The sequence below is a fragment of the Colobus angolensis genome, unplaced genomic scaffold (assembly GCF_000951035.1).
Source record: "Colobus angolensis palliatus isolate OR3802 unplaced genomic scaffold, Cang.pa_1.0 Scaffold186, whole genome shotgun sequence".
Classification (NCBI taxonomy): Eukaryota; Metazoa; Chordata; class Mammalia; order Primates; family Cercopithecidae; genus Colobus; species Colobus angolensis.
Genome location: NW_012114999.1, coordinates 2,025,769 through 2,046,035, shown reverse-complemented (window position 1 = coordinate 2,046,035; position 20,267 = coordinate 2,025,769). Strand labels below are relative to the sequence as shown.

The following is a 20,267-nucleotide window of genomic DNA, read 5'->3' as shown; positions in this document are numbered from 1 at the left end:
CCAGGATGCTGCTTGACTTAAATTTATAACTTATTTGACTTAAACTTATAACTACATTTTAATTATAATGTATCAAATTACAAATGTAAATTAACAACTCATATAAATTCAGAAAAGCAATGCAATCAATTTAAAAATCATTCAAAAATCCTGTTTTCTAGCAAAAGTAAAAACATTTGAGAAAATTAATTTATTTTTCTTTAATTTTTTTCAGAGACAGGGTCTCATTAGCTGTCACCCAGGCTGGAATGCAATAGCATGATCAGCTTGCTACAGCCTTGAACTCCTGGGCTCAAGCATCCTCCCGCCTTAGCTTCCCAAGTAGCTTGGACTACAGGCATACACCACCATGCCTGGTTAATTTTTAAATTGTTTTGTAGAAACAGAGTCTCACTATGTTGTCCAGGCTGGTCTTGAACTCTTGGTTTCAAGTAATCCTCCCACTTTGGCCTCCTAAAGTGCTGGGATGACAAATATGAGCCACTGTGCCCGGCCAACTAATTTCTTAAACTATTATTGGTGAGCTTACTTTTAACTTCTGCTTGATATGAAAAAATTACTTTTAACTAGCTGCTAGAGATTCATTCAGATATTGTCAACATTTTTTCTTTTTAGCATTTGACATTTAATGATGGGGTAAATAACCTTGGTTAGAATTAAAATAATAAAACATAAACTAATTTTATTTAATTCTTCAAGCCCAGGCCATACATAAAAGCACTGAGGATCAAACATATCCACAAGGGTGCCAGTGACAGCCAACAGGCATGTGCAAACCACCTCTCACAATACGTTTTCAAGATCGAGCAATCAGTCTTCCAAAGCACAGTCATCCATTTGCCATGGTTTTGTAGCACTGGTATTATACATATTTTATATATAGTTCCATGAACTCACTGTCAAAGCTGCCTGTGTGACACCTAAGAAAATTCAGTGAGAGCAATACTAACACATAAAGATTTTTGTTGGAAGGGTTGAACTTTGGAGGACCACAAACCATTATCTAAGGTTTTTTGTCCCCTCCCCAAACAAATTTTTGCCCATTTATGGATGTGATCACCCACACTGGGAAAACATGTCACAGGGTTAGGAGAAAAAATGGATTAGACACCTTTTAGTAAATACAAAGAATAGAAAATAGACTGATTTTCAAGCAGGATATATTTTTATCCAAAAATATATTTTATCATCTGTGAAGGTTAAAATGGTTTGTTTGTTTCCTTGCCTAAATCCAGGGAAAGGTATTTTTGAATGACACATCACATTTTCTGAAGATGAGGGACAAATAAAAAGTTACTAAGAATATAGTTTATACACTTATCATCTCTCACAAAGAGAAAACGCCAGGGGAGCTGGCAAAGAGGGATTTTGTTGAGCAGAAATGAGAGGAGGGAAGAGAAAAAAAAGCATAATATTTCAATATAGCTACTACTCCAAGACATTTTTATGTAACTCCAAGACAGTTACAAATATTGTACCTGTTCCCAACTACTTGTTTTACAGAGAACCTGTTTGCTTTAACAGCTTCTTCCATTTCCAAATTTATATCAGACAGACATCTGGTTTTCTAACTGCTACCAATTAGAAAAGAATCCATAATCAGATAAACTTCATACCTTACATTTCACTGCCCAGTTTTTATTTTTCTGAACATGACTGATCAACTGCCACAGGAAAAAAACCGAAGGAGACTGTGATGTGTGCATTCATTGAGGTACTCATATTTGAGTACTAAGAAAAATTTCCCCGCAAAAACAAGGCTTAAAAAAACAAAAAAACGTGCTTGCTTCGGCAGCACATATACTAAACTTGGAACGATACAGAGAAGATTAGCATGGCCCCTGCGCAAGGATGACACGCAAATTCGTGAAGCGTTCCATATTTAAAAAAAAAAAAAAAAAAAAAAATGTTTCCCAATGCTGCATGAGCATCTTCCTTTGTCATTACATCCTCATTCAAACAACTCTAGAACCACAATGTAAAACAGTCTGGTAGAATTGCCTAAGTCAGATCATATTCTAACCAAAATTTAATAGTACATAGTAGAAACTCAATAAAGTAGCCCAAAACAGTTAGTTCTACCCCTAACACAGATAAGAGAGATACACTGAACATATACATTATAGAAACCAAGCACACATACTTGGACATATCTTGGGAAAAAAAAAGAGGGAGGCACCCTCAACTCTAACACATCAGTGAACATTCAATTCTGTTAAATATTTAGTAAAAAATATACCTAGCAAGAGCTGGCTTCATCACCCCTATATTAGAATTTATAGAATATCTCTGATAGCTTATATTCTGGCTCTACTTTGGTGGTCTAAGGGTCTAGGAATACACATTTATCACTTAGTAGCAGAATATTTATAAAAAAGGATTGGTTTTGAATAAAAATGGAATTACAATGAGTAAGGTATACTATTTCTACATCTCTTATTTGCCTAGAAGCAAAACTTATTTTAAAAGTACAGGAAATCTTTTTTGTTGTTGTTGTGGTTTGAGACAGAGTCTCGCTCTGGCGCCCAGGCAGGAGTGCAGTGGCGCCATCTCAGCTCATTGCAAGCTCTGCCTCCCAGGTTCATGCCATTCTCCTGCCTCAGCCTCCCGAATAGCTGGGACTACAGGCGCCCACCACCACACCAGGCTAATTTTTTTGCATTTTTAGTAGAGATGGGGTTTCACCATCTTAGCCAGGATGGTCTCAATCTCCTGACCTCGTGATCCACCCACCTCGGCCTCCCAAAGTGCTGGGATTACAGGCGTGAGCCACCGCGCCAGGCCCAGGAAATTCTTTTATATCAACCTTAACTCCTTCTATGTAAGAAGAAAACATAGTTGGAAAATTAAGTCTGAATTTTTTAAGTTTGGGGACACAATAGAGATACACTGTCTTTCAAATATAAAGTGTACATGCTCGCTAAACGTACTGTAAGACCACTTAAGATGAACTTGTGATGGTTATTAATATTATATGAGGGATGAGGAAAATGAAAGCAAAGTTTTATAAAGATTAATTCAAGTGAACATACTAGCAGTGGAATTAGAAAATCCTTACCACCCTAGCTAAATAAAAGCAGTCAACTACTGCACTAGTGTGTATTTTCAAGCAAATACAGAAGCAAAACTCATTAGCTCTTTAAAAAATACACACATTTAATGTTGGTCTGTTTTAATTTCTAAGTAAAGCAATTCCAAAAATACAAACTGAACATCAGAGCCATGTGAACCACCATGAGAAAATAAAACAGACATTCACAATAATTACGTCTAACGACAGTTCAGCTGAATAAATCATCTTCCAAGTATGTTAAAGAAAAGGTTTCTAAAAATACTGCTGGTGTTCAGTTAGAATTAAAGGACTTTGGGGAAAATGAAATAATATGATACAGGTGGAGTGAATAAGGATACACGGGATTTACATTTTTCATTACCCCTAGATATAAACAAACATTCAAAAATCAACACAAACTCTGTGTGTTATTCAAAATATTGCAGCTGCAGGAAAGGCAACCTTAAATTAATAGCTAGGGGAAAATCAAGTTTTGGTGGAGGTAAACAGAAGTAACAGTTTTTAATTTGCACTTTTGTAAAGCTCATTTATACCTGGCCAACCAGGAACCAAATGCAGACAATGAAGTTCTCTGCTTCTTTTGGCTATAATGTGACAAGAAAGGATCATCTTTTGAAGATGTTTAAAGAAATAAAGCAACTTTCTTTATAAACAGTCAAATAATCAATTAATGGAATAAATAAGTACTAACCCACATTTTAACCACTCTGTAATCACTACACTTTACATATTTTTTATTTTGGCGGCAAATTCCCCCATTATTAGTCTAAAATCCACCAATCACTTTTAAAAGTAAAATGAATAGCCACCAAAATAAGAAAATCTTCTGTTCACTCTTTGGCTAAAAAGGAAAACAAATAAAACAAAACAAAAAGAAACAGAAGACAACTCTAACACTGGTGATAAAAGAAACTTTTTTTTTACAAGTAAAATAAAGTTATCAATTTAAATCTTGGTACATTTTATAAAAACAAGAGGTAATGTTGTAATAAAACAGCAGTAGCCTCAGCTGGCAACAAACTGTTTGTTAACCCTGTGCAATAAAATACTTTGTTCATACTACACTTATTCAAACATGACTAACAGTTACTACAGACATTTCAGGAATCTTCACGTGACTCCTATAGACTTACTGTTAAAACTGAGAGACATTTACAATCATAATGTGCCATGAAAACTTGAAAACGTTACTTCTAGTAGGAGATAATGTTCATGTTATTTGAAGTTGTTTAGGTACTGAACAGCTGAGTTACAAGGACTAAAAGTGAAAAGCATTCTAAAAGCCCATGAACACTGTTGTTCACACCCTTCTTCAGAACACACTAAACTTGTCTGACACATTTCTCTTCATACATAGCAAGCAACAGCACCCAATAAAAGCCTGAGAAGAAATGCTGCTGTGTAAATACTGCAACTATTCCTGAAAAAAGAATTATGGGATATATACTCCAAAGCTGCCCATTCCCATAATTTGTATTGCATAGGTCACATAATCACACACATATATATACACATGTGTGTATATATATGCACATGCAAGAATATATTAAGACGACAATGAAGTCTAGTCACAGAGCAATTTACAGGCTCAATATATTTTTTTACACTTTGCTTCAAAGAAAATTTCAATATTTTACAGTCTTTCAGTAGGCATTATATACACTGCACTTTATGAAATCTAAAAGGTATTGAAATAAATTTTTCCAACATTTTGGTAACAAAACAGACAATGTTTCTCCAAATACTTGTGCTATCTACATGATGTTTGCTCTGATAACCACTAATCACAAAAAACTGACTCAATGAAATAATTAGAAAAATTGTCTAACACCATGCATGGGTTTCAATCATTTTTAATATCCTACCCTAGAAACATTCTACAAGTCTTAAGATTTAAAAAATTAAGTCTCTGTTCTGATTTTTAAAAGATACCTTTTTATGACAATATCCATAACATTGACAGGTACATGTTAAGGCTAGTATCATCCCCTTTTTTGAATTTTTTTGATTTTTTTTTTTTTTTTTTAAGAAAGATAGTAAAAGCCAGACTCCTTTAGGGCTTTGAACTGTACCTACAGAAAATCAGAGTGCAGTGAACATAATGTTCAGTCCTACAGTCAGGATGCAGTTGCTCCTTCCCATTCCACAAGATACTGCACCTTTCCATCAAGTGTCACCCGACGAGCCAAAACTCGGTATTTTTCGCCACATGCTATTCTACCTGCAGCACCAAAATAACTGGTAATGGAGTTCTTTAGATGATTGAGTTGTAACTCCTGATCTGCTAAATTATTCAGAATCTCTGTGTTGAGTTCATCAAACTGATAATCTTCTTTGCCTTCATCATCTTTTACAATTTCTGAGTTCTGAGTCTGGAGTGCTCTTCTTGGAAGACGACCTCTTCTTCTCCGCAAATGTGGTATTGCAGCAGGCCAAGATCTTCCTGTACGCGTTCTTTTTCTGGAGTCAGATAATCTATGTAACAGAGAAGGCCAGAATTGTCTGCTAAGCTTTTTAAGCATCCTATGCCCACACAATATGTTCTCTTTTTTGGATTATTCTACTATACTATATATCCTTGATGATATAAAATAAGCCAAACTCAAACAATAAATGCGATATAAATGGACTATCACTTGTGCTCCTTACTTTAGATTTTGTGACCTTCTTGGGGCTGAACTTTGTAGAGCTTTTCTTCCTTTACTAGTAAGCTGAGGGTAATTTTTTTACTTAGGAGGCCAACAAGGAAAATTCTTACCAAGAGGCCCTACTCATAAATCAGGTATTGCCAATAATCTCATCATTTAAAAGAGCTCATTCATTTTTCATTGGAACAAATAATGAATGAGCACAAACTACATCTACGACACTGTTCCATGTCCTTGAAGAGTGGAACTAGAATAGAGGTTCTCTTATTACCAGTTCTAGGCCTAGTGAAGTAATACACCAGAATAAGCACAAACTAGCAGTCAGAGTATCCTGGGTCTATCTCTAACTCTATTACTTAGCCAAATTCAAATCTTATTCTCTATGTTCACCTACTGAGTGACGGGGTTGGATTGGACAATTTGTAAGGTCCTTTTCAGCACAGAAATTCAATTATTTTATGATTTTATAATAAAAGGAGAATATAGCACAACAACTAAGTCATACTGTATTAAGTTAACAACCCAGCTCTGTTATACTTGCTAAACATGCAATGTTGGGCTTGTTACTTAAAATCCCCTAAGTCTCAGTTTCCTCATCTGTAAAATGAGAACAACAGGACTTATACAACTCAAAAAATTGTTCTCTTTTGTCTGAGACAAGGCCTCACTCTCTTGCCCAGGTTGCAGTGCAGTGGCACAACCATGGCTCACTACAGCCTTGACCTCCCGGGCTCAAGTAATGCTCCACCTCAGCTTCCTGATTATCTAGGACTATAGACAGCACCACCACACCCAGATAAGTTTTTTCTTTTGTAGGGATGGTGTCTCATCTCAAACTCTTGCCTCAAGCAATCCTCCCACCTTGGCCTCCCAAAGTGCTGGGATTATAGGCATAAGCCACCACATCCAGCCAAAAAATTGTTTTAAGAATTAAATAAGACAATATATGTAAAAAGCCTAGCAGAGTACCTAGTAAGAGGCCCAAAAAAGTCAATTATTCAGAATTCATTAATAAATAGGTTACACTTTAAGCATTTAATGTAGAATTTTGCATAATTTACAATAGCAGTTTTTGAATTATGAACAAAATTTAAACAGAACAAAGTAAAAAACTTGAAAATAGTAGCTCTGACCCCAAACAGATTAACCTTTTCATACCTGACATGACGTGCTTTAGAGAAAAGTTGTCCTGATTGGGTGCAGTGGCTCACACCTGTAATCCTAGCACTTTGGGAGGCTGAGGCAGGTAGATCACTTGAGTTTAGGAGTTCAAGACCTGCCTGGCCAACATGGTGAAACCCCAGCTCTACTAAAAATACAAAAAGTTAGCTGGGCATGGTGGCGCACGCCTGTAATCCCAGCTACGTGAGAGGCTGAGGCACGAGAATCGCTTGAATCCGGGAGGCAGAGGTTGCAGTGAGTCGAGATCATGCCACTGCACTCCAGCCTGGGTGACAGAGTGGTCTCAAAAAATAAACAAACAATAAACAAAAACGTCCTTCTGAAGGGCTGGATTAAATATCAGATAAAAATCCTAAGTTTAAAATCATTTTATGGACAAAAGGATTTAGGTGTTTGCTTCTTTTTTTTTTTTTCTTTTTCCCAATCAAATCTTGGCTAGCTGCAATGGCTCATGTAATTCCAGCACTTGAGAAGGCCAACACAGGAGGATCACTTGAGGCCAGGAGTTCAAGACCAACCTGGGCAACTTAGCAAAACCATCTCTACAAAAAATAAAAAAGCATTAATTAGGTGTGGTGGCACAATCTCTAGTCCCAGTCACTACAGAGGCTGACGTGGGAGGACTTTTTTGAAGCTAGGAGTTTGAGGCTGCAATGAGCCATGATTGTGCCACTGCACTCTAGCCTGGGCAACAGAATGAGAATCTGTCTCTTAAAAAATAAAAAAATCAAATTTTTCTAAAGCAAAGAACACTTGTGTAAGCAGAGGCATTAAAAAGCCTAACGAGCACAGCTTCTAAACAATGGTATACTTTTTCTCTGTGTACACAGCAAATTTCCATACAAACTTGAAAAATATAATGTTTGTACTCTAGAAAGCAAAAATATTCAAATGAATATTAACAACTAATGGGATCTACATATGGATTACCGCTCAAAAAGCTGATAGACACAACTTGCATCACTTTCAATTGCTAAAAAATTATTCAATCAACACTTTACAAAGAAAAGGAATCTAGAAGAAGAAAAGTAAAAAAAATAAGAACGTAAAATATCTACCCATAATGCCTGGAAATGCTAGACGAGGTAGTTTCTTTTGCACTGGAAGCACCCGTGAAATCCACATCTGAGGTATTAGATGAATGTGCAGTTCCCTCAGTTCTCCTGAGACAAAAGAATTTAAATTGTGTAACGACTATATTATATAACAAACAGAAATATTAACATCCACTCAAAAGACAAAACCTAGAAAGGGAGAAAATAACTTTCTATTTACCCTATAGAACAAGGTAAATCCAAAGTAGGATTCTCTGAAACTGACTCCTTATCCTGGAAAATAAAAATATATACTTAAAGCATGTCTCTAGAATAAGCTGAAAAAAATACTAGCTTCTCAGTTATTTCATGCATCCTTCTTCTTGAGAACATATACCAACATATCCTCTTACCAAAAGTGGTTCAGCAGTTTTTTGAATCATTTTTCTTGTATATGGGCCAGGTGGACGACCTACAGATTTTTTCTTTCCTTTTTTTTCTATGCCATTGCTTACTTCCCTGAAATGGAAAACCATTATGTATTTAATCTCTGCATCAAGAAAACAAAGACACTGACTCTATGTATGTAACTAGACATATATACACATATTTTACTATTTTATATTAATGGTAATATAAAAAATATTAGTTGAATCCACAAGTTTAGTCAAGTGCATAGATAATATATTCTAATTTAAATAAATATTTCTTGACTTTAAAGATATTTACATTATGAAAGGTTTAAAAAAGTCCTCTTTAATATAATTCTGAACAATATATACCACTTAAAGATTTAAAAACAACAACAACAAAAACCAGACAATTATACTGAATGGAAGATTTCAAAACTCCTAAAAGCTCAATTATATAGTTTAATTTTAGGTTGTTACAATGTGGAGGATGTTTCAAGGATTTACTACTAAAAATGACTATGAATTTAGCAGTTAACCTAATGGAAATATCTATGTTAAAATTATAGTAGTCATAAAGGCTGCCTTTAGATATATATGTAGATTCTTCAATGACACTATCAGAAAGAGAATGAAGCCCAGAGTGGCAGAACGTAAAGAAGAAAGGAGTAAGAAATCCTTCATATTCTCAGGGAGTCATTCAGAAGGTCTTTCTAGGTCAGGAAGACCTAGAAAACCATATTTTAAACGTAAAGCCAAATTCCAAGCAATAGGAAGGAAAAAAGTGCAACAGGCAAAGACACTCTAATTAATAGAAAAAAATAAAAAATATATATAGAAAGAATATTTCATTTACTCAACAATAGCTACCATATAAAGACGATATTAGATAATATGGATACAAAGGTGTTCCTGGTGCTAAAGAGTTCACAATATAGTTAGAAAGTGACAAATGTGTACACAAGCAAGCTAATAAAATGGAGTGAGGGCTACAAGGAAATTGTCCAGGAGACTTCAATTAAGGAGAGGAAAAAAGAACACTATATAATAGCCTAGAAAGAGATGAATGGAGAAAGTAGGAAAAAAACTTATCCCTCTAGATGCCAAACAAGGTCAGGGAATAAAGGTGGAACTATGAGGAATGAGAAAGTAGGGGAACTAGAAGGACAAAGCAGAACCAGACGCTATAATCAAAAGTCTCAAGAACAAGATGGATGGGATATCCATTTCTTTTGTAAAATGATCAACATAATATTTATTAAGGGCTCCTGGACTAAAGAAAGTAACCTCTAACTAAAAGGAACAACTTATACACAAGGTCCAGAAGGAACTGAGGATGCCTTTAAAGAAAGCAGCTGAATCCTTATCTGGTGGCATCAGATGACCTGATAGCTACCACAAAGGGAACATCCTATCACAATCATGATAGAAATGAAAAAGCTTGTGGAATTATTTTTTTCTGATTCATAATATGGCAACTGCTAGCAAAGGATTTGAGTGACAAAATCTGAAAGTGATAGGAATAATAAGCATTCTTTCCTTCAGGAAAGAAAACTTAATTAGCAGCTAATTTCTTACAAACTTCAAATAACTGGACTCATTGTCAATGAGGCTTTGTAATCACATTTTCCTTATCTCCAAGATGACTATTCCATACCTTTAATTGATCCTTAAATTCCCATCTCTGTACAAGCCTCTCGGCTATCTTTACCTTATATTTCATCGAGAAAATAGAGGCTACCAGGCAAGAACTTCAGTCAATTTCCAACTGCCCAATCTACAACAGAACTAGCATCTGTACCCATCTTCTCTTTCACCCCATTTCAACAGAAGGATGTTTCTCCTTCTAGAAAAGGCGAGTCCCACATTTAGGCTCTACATCCCTTCTCTTTTGGCTTCTACTCTCCTATACCAATTTCCTCTTCTCCAATGGATCATTCCTACTTACACACAAACACAGGTTCCAACTATCTCCCAATAATTTTAAAAAACTGTCATTTAACTAGTCCTATTCCCCTCTTCAGCTGCCATTCCATTTGTCAGCCTCCCTATATAGGAAAACTTCTGGGTGTTGATGACATAATACGCTTTCCATTTTCTCCCCTCTCATTCAGAATCTTTAAAGATAGTTTCCTATTTTCCTCCTTTCCTTCACTACTGTTATTATTTTGAATCTGCCTGTGTCCCTGATATGTAGGAGAAGCACAGTTTGACATGTAAATTTGGCAATGCTGGATTCAGTCATACTTCCACCCAGTCCTATCTGGTTTCTATCTGTACTACTTCAAAGAAATTCCTTTTGTCAAGGTCACTAATAACAAAATGTTACCTTATGCAATAAATATTTTTCTTTCATTTTAGTCTACCTCACTAGCATTCAATACACTTTAATATACCTATCTTTCTTGAAACACTACCTTTTGGTTGTCATGACATCAAACTTCTTGGTTTCCTCCCATCTCACTGATCATTCTTTTTTAGTCTCCTCTGCTTATTTCACTTCTTCCAAATTTACAAATGATATCAGGACATGATCCCAGACCACCTTCTCTTCTCTCTCTACTTGCTCCCTTGGTAATTTCACTCATTCTCATGGCTTTATCAATCAGATTCCAAATTTGTATCGCCTGTCCAGAACTCTCCTATGAGCTCCTAAATTACACATCCAATTGCCCGTATTTCACATCATTCTGTGTGTATGAGGGGTGTGTGTGTGTGTTTGTGTGTATATCCCTCATAAGAATCTCAAATTCAATGAATATGAAACAGAAGAATGCTTCATTCATCATATCAAAATCTGTTTTTCCAGATCTTGATTAACCCCTCATCAGTTGCTCAGGCGAGAAATCTGGGCATTATTTAATTTACTCCTCCTTTATTTTCAGAAATTTAATTCACTAGCAAATTCAATTAATTCTAACTCCCAATAAAGACCTCAAATCTGTTTTCTCTCCATTTGAATGTTACCACCTACCTCTGTACCTCATATCATCTATCTCTCACCTAGAAAATTGAGTCTTAATTTTCTCCTGCTTTTATTCTTACCTGTATATTACCCATTCTCAAAACAGCATCCAAAACGGTTTTTTTTTTTTTTTTTTTTTGAGACAGAGTATCGCTCTGTTGCCCAGGCTGGAGTGCAGTGTCACGATCTCGGCTCACTGCAACCTCTGCCTCCCGGGTTCAAGTGATTCTCCTGCCTCAGTCTCCCGAGTAGCTGAGACTACAGGCACACGCCACCATGCCCGGCTAATTTTTGTAATTATAGTAGAGATGAGGTTTCACCATCTTGGTCAAGCTGGTCTCAAACTCCCAACCTCAGGTGATCCACCTGCCTCGGCCTCCCAAAGTGCTGGGATTATAGGCGTGAGCCACTGCACCCAGCCGAGTATTTTTAAAAGATAATTATATCCCTTAAATGCCTCCCCTTTATTCTTAGAAAACAACCCAAATTCCTTGTAAGCCCTACAAGACCCTGCACAGGATCAAGCCCCACCTAATCTTTCCAATACCTGATGCTCCTACTCTCTCATCCTCATTTATACCACATCAGTCTTCTGTGAGTTCCTAGAATATGTTTCAAAGCCTTTGCACTTGTTATTTCTGCTAGCTGGAGTAGTTTTCCCTTTGTTTTTCACATTGTTATATCATTCTCATTTTTAGGTCTTAATTTAAATATTATCTTAAATAGTCCTTCCTTAAGCCTCATCGTTAAAGCACAAAGGTCCCATCTCTATCCATAGTAAAGTCTAAAACAGTATGTTATTAAAAATGGCACTAGCATAATCAGTAACTATTTTACTTGTTTATCACCTTTGTTCCCCACTAGTATATAAACCTCATCAGGGCAGAAGAAAAATCCGTTTGTCATTGTACTCCCTTAGCACTTAGATAATAAGGCACTTGAAAACTGTGCTGAATGAATGAATGGATGAATGAATGAATGAAAAGTGAACAAACAAACAGGCTAGTACTCTTAAGCTGTTTGCTAACAAAATCAATAGAGTCTATTCCTGGAAGGCCAAAGTCCTAAAATAAACAAGCATCTGGCATCAACTCTTCATACCTTGTCTAAGCAAGATATTATAGACCAAAAAAAAAAATCAGAGTAACTGCCACTTGTACTTTCAAATATACTAAGGAGACTAAATAACATACATTTTTAGTTACAAATAAGCTAAAGAGAAAAACTAAGCCACAGATCAACTTTTACCTTGAATCAGATATAGGTTTGGATGCCTTTCTGCCTTTAATTTTAAATTCATGAGATGTTCCTTCAGGTTCTTTCTCTGCTTTGAAAGCCACATTTGGTGGCACAGGAGGAACACGAATTCGCAACCCAAACAAATGCTTCTTCTTCTTTATTTCTTTCCCAGACATAAACCTAAATTTTTAAAAACATTAACTAAAATTTTAAAAACTGAACACATATACATAGCAGACCCTAACTTAACTTTCATATATAAGGCCCTTATACTTGAAAGCCCACCCAATACTACAAAAATTCATTTCCCCTTGCTTTCCTTGATTCTTATCTGCCCCAGAGCCAGTCTATAGCAGGATATGATGGGGAGGAAGGGATAGGACCAGAAAGGAGAAGAGCACATGTCCACTTTTCTTTTTAAACATGGCAACTAACTTTTTAAAGGAAGAAAGAAGAACAAAGAATGGTATTTTTTGGTCCCAATATGCTTTCCCATATTTAGTGTCATCTGTGAGAAATATCTCAAAAGCGATTTAGGGAAAAAAGAGAATTCCATCTCAGAGTGGATTTATAAGGAGAAAACCCTTAGCAGTAATAGGTGAAAGCACTGGAAAAGAAAGTAGGAGATAAATCCTAGAGGCCCAGAAAATAAAAGGAGTATCTAGAGTGTCAGATCTGGAAATGGAAATAACCTGGGGCAAAGAAGGGTTATTTCAGAGCAATACGGACTTGGGCCTCTGAAAAATATGATCCTTAGACCTTTCTTTCAGTCTCTATGGTCCTTATTCCCAAGCACCTCCATCTACCTCAGCTCTACTGAAACCTGCCTGGCCACAAGAACCTCCATCAGTTGTTTAGAATGTTCTCCCCCTCGTTTTCTTTTTTTTTCGAGACAGTCTCGCTCTGTCACCCAGGCTGGAGTGCAAAGGCACAATTCGGCTTACTACAACTTTCACCTCCCAGGTTCAAGCTATTCTCCTGCTTCAGCCTCCTTAGTAGCTGGAATACAGGCGCGCACCACCATGCCTGGCTATTTTTGTATTTTTAGTAGAGACAGGGTTTCACCATGTTGGCCAGGCTGGTCTCGAACTCCTGACCTCCAGTGATCCACCCGCCTCGGCTTCCCAAGTGCTGGGATTACAGGTGTGAGCCACTACACCCAACCAGAATGTTTTTTGCAGGTTTAAGAAAGGGGATCCCGATCCCTCATTACTACCACAACAGGAACAGATATATTTCTGGTACCCTAAGTTGAAATTCAGAATTCACTGTCCCATGAAATATTTTTACCAGCACAGTAATTACTCAGGTACCTCATGACTTTTTTACAGTCTTTTTTCCTGTTTATTATAGTTCAAGGTCATATCAGGTACCTCATGACTTTTTGAGCTGGTCTAAAGATCCAGCCACTAGTAATTACATTATTTAATGAGGAAATACTACCAAATTCAAAACACCAACTTATTGCAAACAAAAATTTTACAACACTTTATTGGAGTCAACACATACATTTATAAAATTTCTGTTGCATTTAAAAATGTTTCTAAGAAATGTAGATATATTGTTTTTAAAAAGGGAATCCTTGTTAGTATAGTGGTGAGTAAAAAAAAAAAGTAAAAATGGGGGAGAAGATCTGTATATCTGTATGAGAACATATCAAATAATATCACTTAATTATCTTAGACCACTCAGCTAGAAATATTACTTTTCTGTAACTAATGGTGTTAACTATAACCACAGATCTCAATCTTTTTAAAACCCCATATTCCCTACAATATTCTCTCCTATCTTTTGAATATTCCCACCAGCTAACAAGATTTTATTTCACTTTCAGTAGATTACATTATAGAAGGAAGTTATTACTGAATATGCTTTTTCAATGGAATAGGCTAAATTCTCCCAGAGATACCAATATGCCTCCCACCCACCATTCCCAGGAGAAGGATTACTCCTCCCCCTCCTCCAATCCTTGAGAATCACTGCTTTAATCTAACTAAAATAGAATAGGACATTAAAAAGTTTAAAATGGTATGTACTTCTTCTATACACCAATCCCACAATTCTTAAACAATGCCATTATTCCTTATACTTACTAAATGTCTCCCTCATAGGGATACATAAAATAAATCAACTTACATGGTCTTGTAATCATTTAATGCCTCCAGAACATGCTCATATCTTTCAGATTTTGGTGTGTCTGCCAGCTGTGAAGTATCAAGAAACAATTTAACGCACTACAATTTCATCAATTAGTAATATACAGGTGCTAGATAGAGGCAATGTGATGCAGAGGAAAAGTGTACTGATTGGTAGTCAGAAGATCTAAGTTCTAATTCCAAGTCCTCACTGACTAATTATGTGACCTAGGACCATTTAACCTCTCAAGGCTTATTTTCTCACTTATAAAAAAGGAAGTATAAATCCTACACTAATTACTTGCTCATTATATTAATCCAGTGATATGTTTATGAAGGAACTACAAACTGTAAAACAACATAAACATGGGATTGTATTGGTTATTAAATTTTTCAAAAATTCTTTAACCTAGGGAAATAATACATTAGAATTATTTTAATATTTACTATAAAAGTTCCTAACAGATATCAATAGGAAGAAATACAAAAAGTAATGAGAAACATACCATTTTCCAGTACCTCTAACACTAGCATAAACCAATAATCTCTATAATTTTTTAGAATACTGTAAAATTGAGAGACCTTATTTTCATAATTATAGACTTTAGCCAGCTCTAAATGGCTCAATAATTTTTCATCATCATAAACCATTTTAAAATCTAAGTATTTAATTCTAGAAAAAAAGCCTATTTTGTTCCAGTAGGGCTTTTTCTCAGAGACCTTTCTGCCTCTTCTTGACTAGGGCATATTAGCAAACGAATCTAAATCACAAAAGGACCATGCTGAATTAATGCTACAAAGACCTTAAAAAAAAAAAAAGCTGCTTCCAAAATATCACACTTAACTTTCAAAATTACAGCTAGTATGTTCTTTACCACTTAAAACTCCCAAGCCTCAGAACTGTTTTAAGTGAGAGAGAAAACAAATCTGCCAAATAGAATGCTGGAGCTAGAAAAAACTTGTAAGTCATCTACTCCGACTCTATTTTACACGAGTTAACAAATATAAAGGTTAAAACTGTTCAAATTCGGCCGGGCGCGGTGGCTCAAGCCTGTAATCCCAGCACTTTGGGAGGCCGAGACGGGCGGATCACGAGGTCAGGAGATCGAGACCATCCTGGCTAACACGGTGAAACCCCCTCTCTACTAAAAAAATACAAAAAACTAGCTGGGCGAGGTGGCGGCCGCCTGTAGCCCCAGCTACTCCGGAGGCTGAGGCAGGAGAATGGCGTAAACCCGGGAGGCGGAGCTTGCAGTGAGCTGAGATCTGGCCACTGCGCTCCAGCCTGGGCGACAGAGCAAGACTCCGTCTCAAAAAAAAAAAAAAACACACTGCTCAAATTCACTTGTCTAGTTGGTGAGACAGCTAGAACCTGAACTCAAGTGTAAGTTCATTCATTCTACATTCACTGAGAGCCCACTCTGTGCCAATCTGCTGAGTGCTAAAAAAAAAAAAACATGTGAAATAGGAGTTAGGTACTCATTCCTCTATATCAAACCACTACCTCCTGCGGTAATTTCTGAAGTGTCTAATGAAAGAGAATTTCTGTTTTAAAGAAGGAATAACAGAATCAGACTTTAAAGCTTGAATGAGACCCTAGATGCAATTCAGCCTTCCACCAATATTGCAGTCTCTTTTACAGTACAGATATTTATTCAACCATGGCTTAATTACTGCCATTGATAAGAGCTGATAAGGCAGTAACTAAAAAAGCCCATTCCATAAGTGGGCAAAAATCTTCCTCCCCAGAGCTCTTCCACTCCCTCTTTTACAAGACAGCGCTTCATGTATCTGAATGCAACTACCATGTCTAACTATAAGATTAGGTTAAAATGTTTAATAGTTATATCATATGGTTACTTCATATTAAGCTTCTGACTTCTTCCTGGTACCTCCTCCCCACCCCAACTGTGAAATCGTATCAGATGAACTGCTATCAAACTGAGTATCCCCTATCATAACCATGTACTGTTTGTGTTTATGGCTAAAGCAGAATTTTATAACTGCTGTTAATTGATCTTGTTTTCAGCTCACTGTTCCAGATCTTTTCTCTTGATTCTGTCATCCTTCTAGAATTGAAGGTAGAGACAAAGACAGAATCCCCTATGGTCCTCCATTAGAGTCTCCCTCAAGAATGTTTTCAAAGCACCGTCTTTGTCACTGTTTTTCCATTAGTTACAAATCCATTTAATTTTCACTTTAACCAGTTCACATTTTAATATCTCATCTGAAGTCAAGTTATACTACGTCTATATCATGCCCAAACCAGCGTTTGCTAACCATAAAAAAAAAAACACACACTGACAAACCAGTGTTGCTAATCATATCAAAAAAGAAATCAAGGGTATACACGACTTATTCTAATAAGAGATTTTCCTATGCCTTTTAAATCTTCACAAACCATGTATCTGAAAAATCTGCTCTACAATTTTGCTAAGTCAACAACAAAACTAACTTCCTAATTTCTAAAACCCACTCTTTTTTTACATTTTGACAATCACAATGAACTCTACTTTCTTTTGGTATTTACTCCCTACTGTTTCTCAGAAATTTTATCTATTAAGTTCCTTCAACACTCCACAACGACTCTGCAAATAACTGCATATTTTAGCTACCATAAAAGTGCCAAAGACTTCCCCCTTTCAGCATTTTGCAAACTAAAAGTACAACCATTATAGTGTAAATCAGATAATCTACATTAGAAGAGCATCATATTCTGTGCCTTCCATCTGACCATGAGGTTTATTATATAAATCTCCAAAAAGAATAATTTTTTTTTTTTTGCTCCCTCCTCTCCAGATACTAATCTCACACTAATACTTATGGTATAACTCTTCCTTTCAATTACCAATATTAAGTTCCAAGCCACCTGGGCTTAAGTATCCCAACAGCTTAGGTAATTTGTTGTTAACCACCATACTACATGCTAATTATAACACTCTAAGCCCCAAGGTATTGTTGTTCAGATTTCTTATAATTTCCACTTATAGATATCATTCCACTTCTATTATATATTTTCCTCTAGTATCATTTCTACCACAGTATTTCTTGAATTTCATCTTTGCTTTTCTCCCTACCTCCCTCAAAAGTGAAGTAGCACTCGATACATTATTCTGCTATCAACCTCAGGTTTTCTAAAATTTAAGACCACAGAAAAGCAGTTATTACAGAACTAGGATTTCAAATAACTTCAAGAATCAAAGACAAATGACAATAAGCAAATTACAAAAAATACTAATATCTCATTTTAAACTCCCCAAAACAATCTGATACAACACATGAGACTTCATTTTATATAAAAACCTTAAGAAAGTTTATCATGGCTTCAAATGTTAAGTATTTTTACTATCTCAAAGAAAATAATCCAAAACATAGTAGTTCCTCAAATAGCTACACTCAATCTATATGATAATCATTAGGTACCCAGCCAAAAGAAGTACAAAAACTACATAAGGCAACAGTGTAATACTACCATTATCTTCTAAAATGATTCAAAAGTTTTATCTTCTCTTCATAACAATCCTATACCATATTCAACTAAGAAAAAAATATGATATATGACTGTTACGTTTTGCCTTTTCAGTATGAAAGGATATTATCTCCAAAAGTGTAATATTTTTTAAACTTCTTTTTATTACTAAAAGAAGTCACAGCTTTGGATGATAATGACGTATTGATGTAGCTTCATCAATTATAACTAATCTACCACTATGGTGGAGGAATGTTGATAATGGGGGAGGCAATGCATGTGTGGCAGAAGGGGACAACCTAAATCTGCTCTAAAAAAATCTTTAAAATAAAAACAGTCACAGTGCTTCCTTTATTAAAAAAAAAAGGGGGCAGGGGACACAATACACGAAACAGAATACAACTGATTCAATATAAGATTACAGCAAGTAATTACAAATGTAAATATGTATTTACTAGGTTTCCAAAATAAAAAATACCATTAAAGTTTAGCCAGCCTCATCATATGTAAAATTAATTATAATTCAAAGTTCAGGAATAATAAATGTAGATAACTGCCTAGTTGTGCAATATATATTCCTATGCAAAATGCCATAAAAAATTTCAATCAACTTATATCATCACAAAATTTTTTTCTTTGATCTGGTGGCAAGAGGAAGGAAACTCCACATTTTAGATAAACTAAAATCGCAACCTTTGTTCTCTGTTTTGTTTGTGAAGAAAAATTTCTAGAGCAAGTGCTTTATCCTATATTATGTATAACAAGAATTGCTGAGGCAGGAAGATAACTTGACCTCAGGAGTTCAAGGCTTCAGTGAGCTATGTATGACTGCACCACTGAACTCCAGTCTGAGCAAGTGTCTCTTTAAAAAAAAAAAGAGAGAGAGAGAGACACTCTCCGGCCCCTCTCTAAAAAAAAAAAAAAAAAAGAAAGAGCTGATGTTCAAAATGACTAAGGCACTCAATTATAAAATATAAACATTATATTTAGCATACACTACTTCCCATGTTTCGAAAATAATTAATGGCATTTTATAAGATTCGGAATAAGAATATAAATAAAAGGAAATTTTTGTTAACCCAAATTTGGATTACTGACGAAATTCAATTTGTAATTCATTTTCAGTTTATCAAAAATTTTCTATTCAAATAATTTGGAATGACCCATTATGTATGTTATCTTTGTATCAATCACTACATACATTTGAAAGTAAACTAAATGAAAAACACTGAATAAACATGATAGACTAGCATAAACTGTATCGTCTATTTATTACTAAAAACTCACCCTAAAATCCAATTATAATTACAGTATAAAAATATAAAAGAATACAGAAAATTAGAAACCTGAACTTCAATCTGTCAATTACCAAAGTCTATGCATGAGATGTTTCATCTAAGAAGTCTGAATATTTTCTTATTTTAATTCAGAGAAAGAACAATAAGAAATTATTAGTCTCTTGTTCTAACAATAAATCTGATGGCTCAAAAAGTAGAAATAATCTTAAAAATTAAAACTTTTTCTTTTTTTCTAAGACATTACCTCATAGGCTACAGAAATAAAACATGTATTATTGCTGAAGCAAATTTTTTCTAGTATGTTTCAGAAGTTCAGTTGGAGCTAGGACACCTGAAATTGATAAACTGAACTCTTTTCTTGAAAAATATACTAAATGTGATTTTCATTTTCTTATATTTCCAGCCTCTTGAATAAAATCTAAACACTAAAATTTAAATTTTAATTAAAAATGACAGAACTTGAAATAAGCACAACTTGAGGTTTTATATTATATATACCCAATATCTACATCAAGTAACTACTGCAGAATTTCATTATATAATGCATACAGTGTACTAACAGGTATACATATGTATCTGCATACGAAGTGCTAAAAGAATAATGGCTAGAATTTTTAAACAAATTATAGCATTAAATATTAAGATAATTACAAAAACCACTATAGTCACTTCTAATGCTTTACCCCTGACTTTCTGATTACGAATCAGTTTATTAAAATTTATCAAATGTGGCCATGCCCAGTGGCTCATGCTTGTAATCTCAGCACTTTGGGAGGTCAAGGTGGGCGGATCACTTAAGGTCAGGAGTTCAAGA

The 20,267-nt window shown here is 35.3% G+C and overlaps 1 protein-coding gene across 4 annotated transcripts in view; it reads right to left on the bottom strand.

Moving 5' to 3' along the window:
- Positions 1–3,131: 3,131 nt before the first annotated feature.
- The window catches only part of MTF2 (metal response element binding transcription factor 2), a 58,474-nt gene continuing 41,338 nt past the window's right edge, over positions 3,132–20,267 (bottom strand). For 3 of the 4 annotated variants that reach the window (XM_011939992.1, XM_011939994.1, XM_011939995.1), the window contains 6 exons: positions 14,688–14,755; positions 12,561–12,731; positions 8,351–8,456; positions 8,179–8,231; positions 7,962–8,066; positions 3,132–5,548 (listed from right to left, as the gene is read on the bottom strand). In XM_011939992.1, coding sequence (XP_011795382.1) covers positions 5,191–5,548; positions 7,962–8,066; positions 8,179–8,231; positions 8,351–8,456; positions 12,561–12,731; positions 14,688–14,755 — 861 coding nt within the window. In that variant the 3' untranslated portion in view covers positions 3,132–5,190. The remainder of the gene's footprint in view (positions 5,549–7,961; positions 8,067–8,178; positions 8,232–8,350; positions 8,457–12,560; positions 12,732–14,687; positions 14,756–20,267) is intronic. The other variant, XM_011939993.1, reaches the window with a different exon arrangement.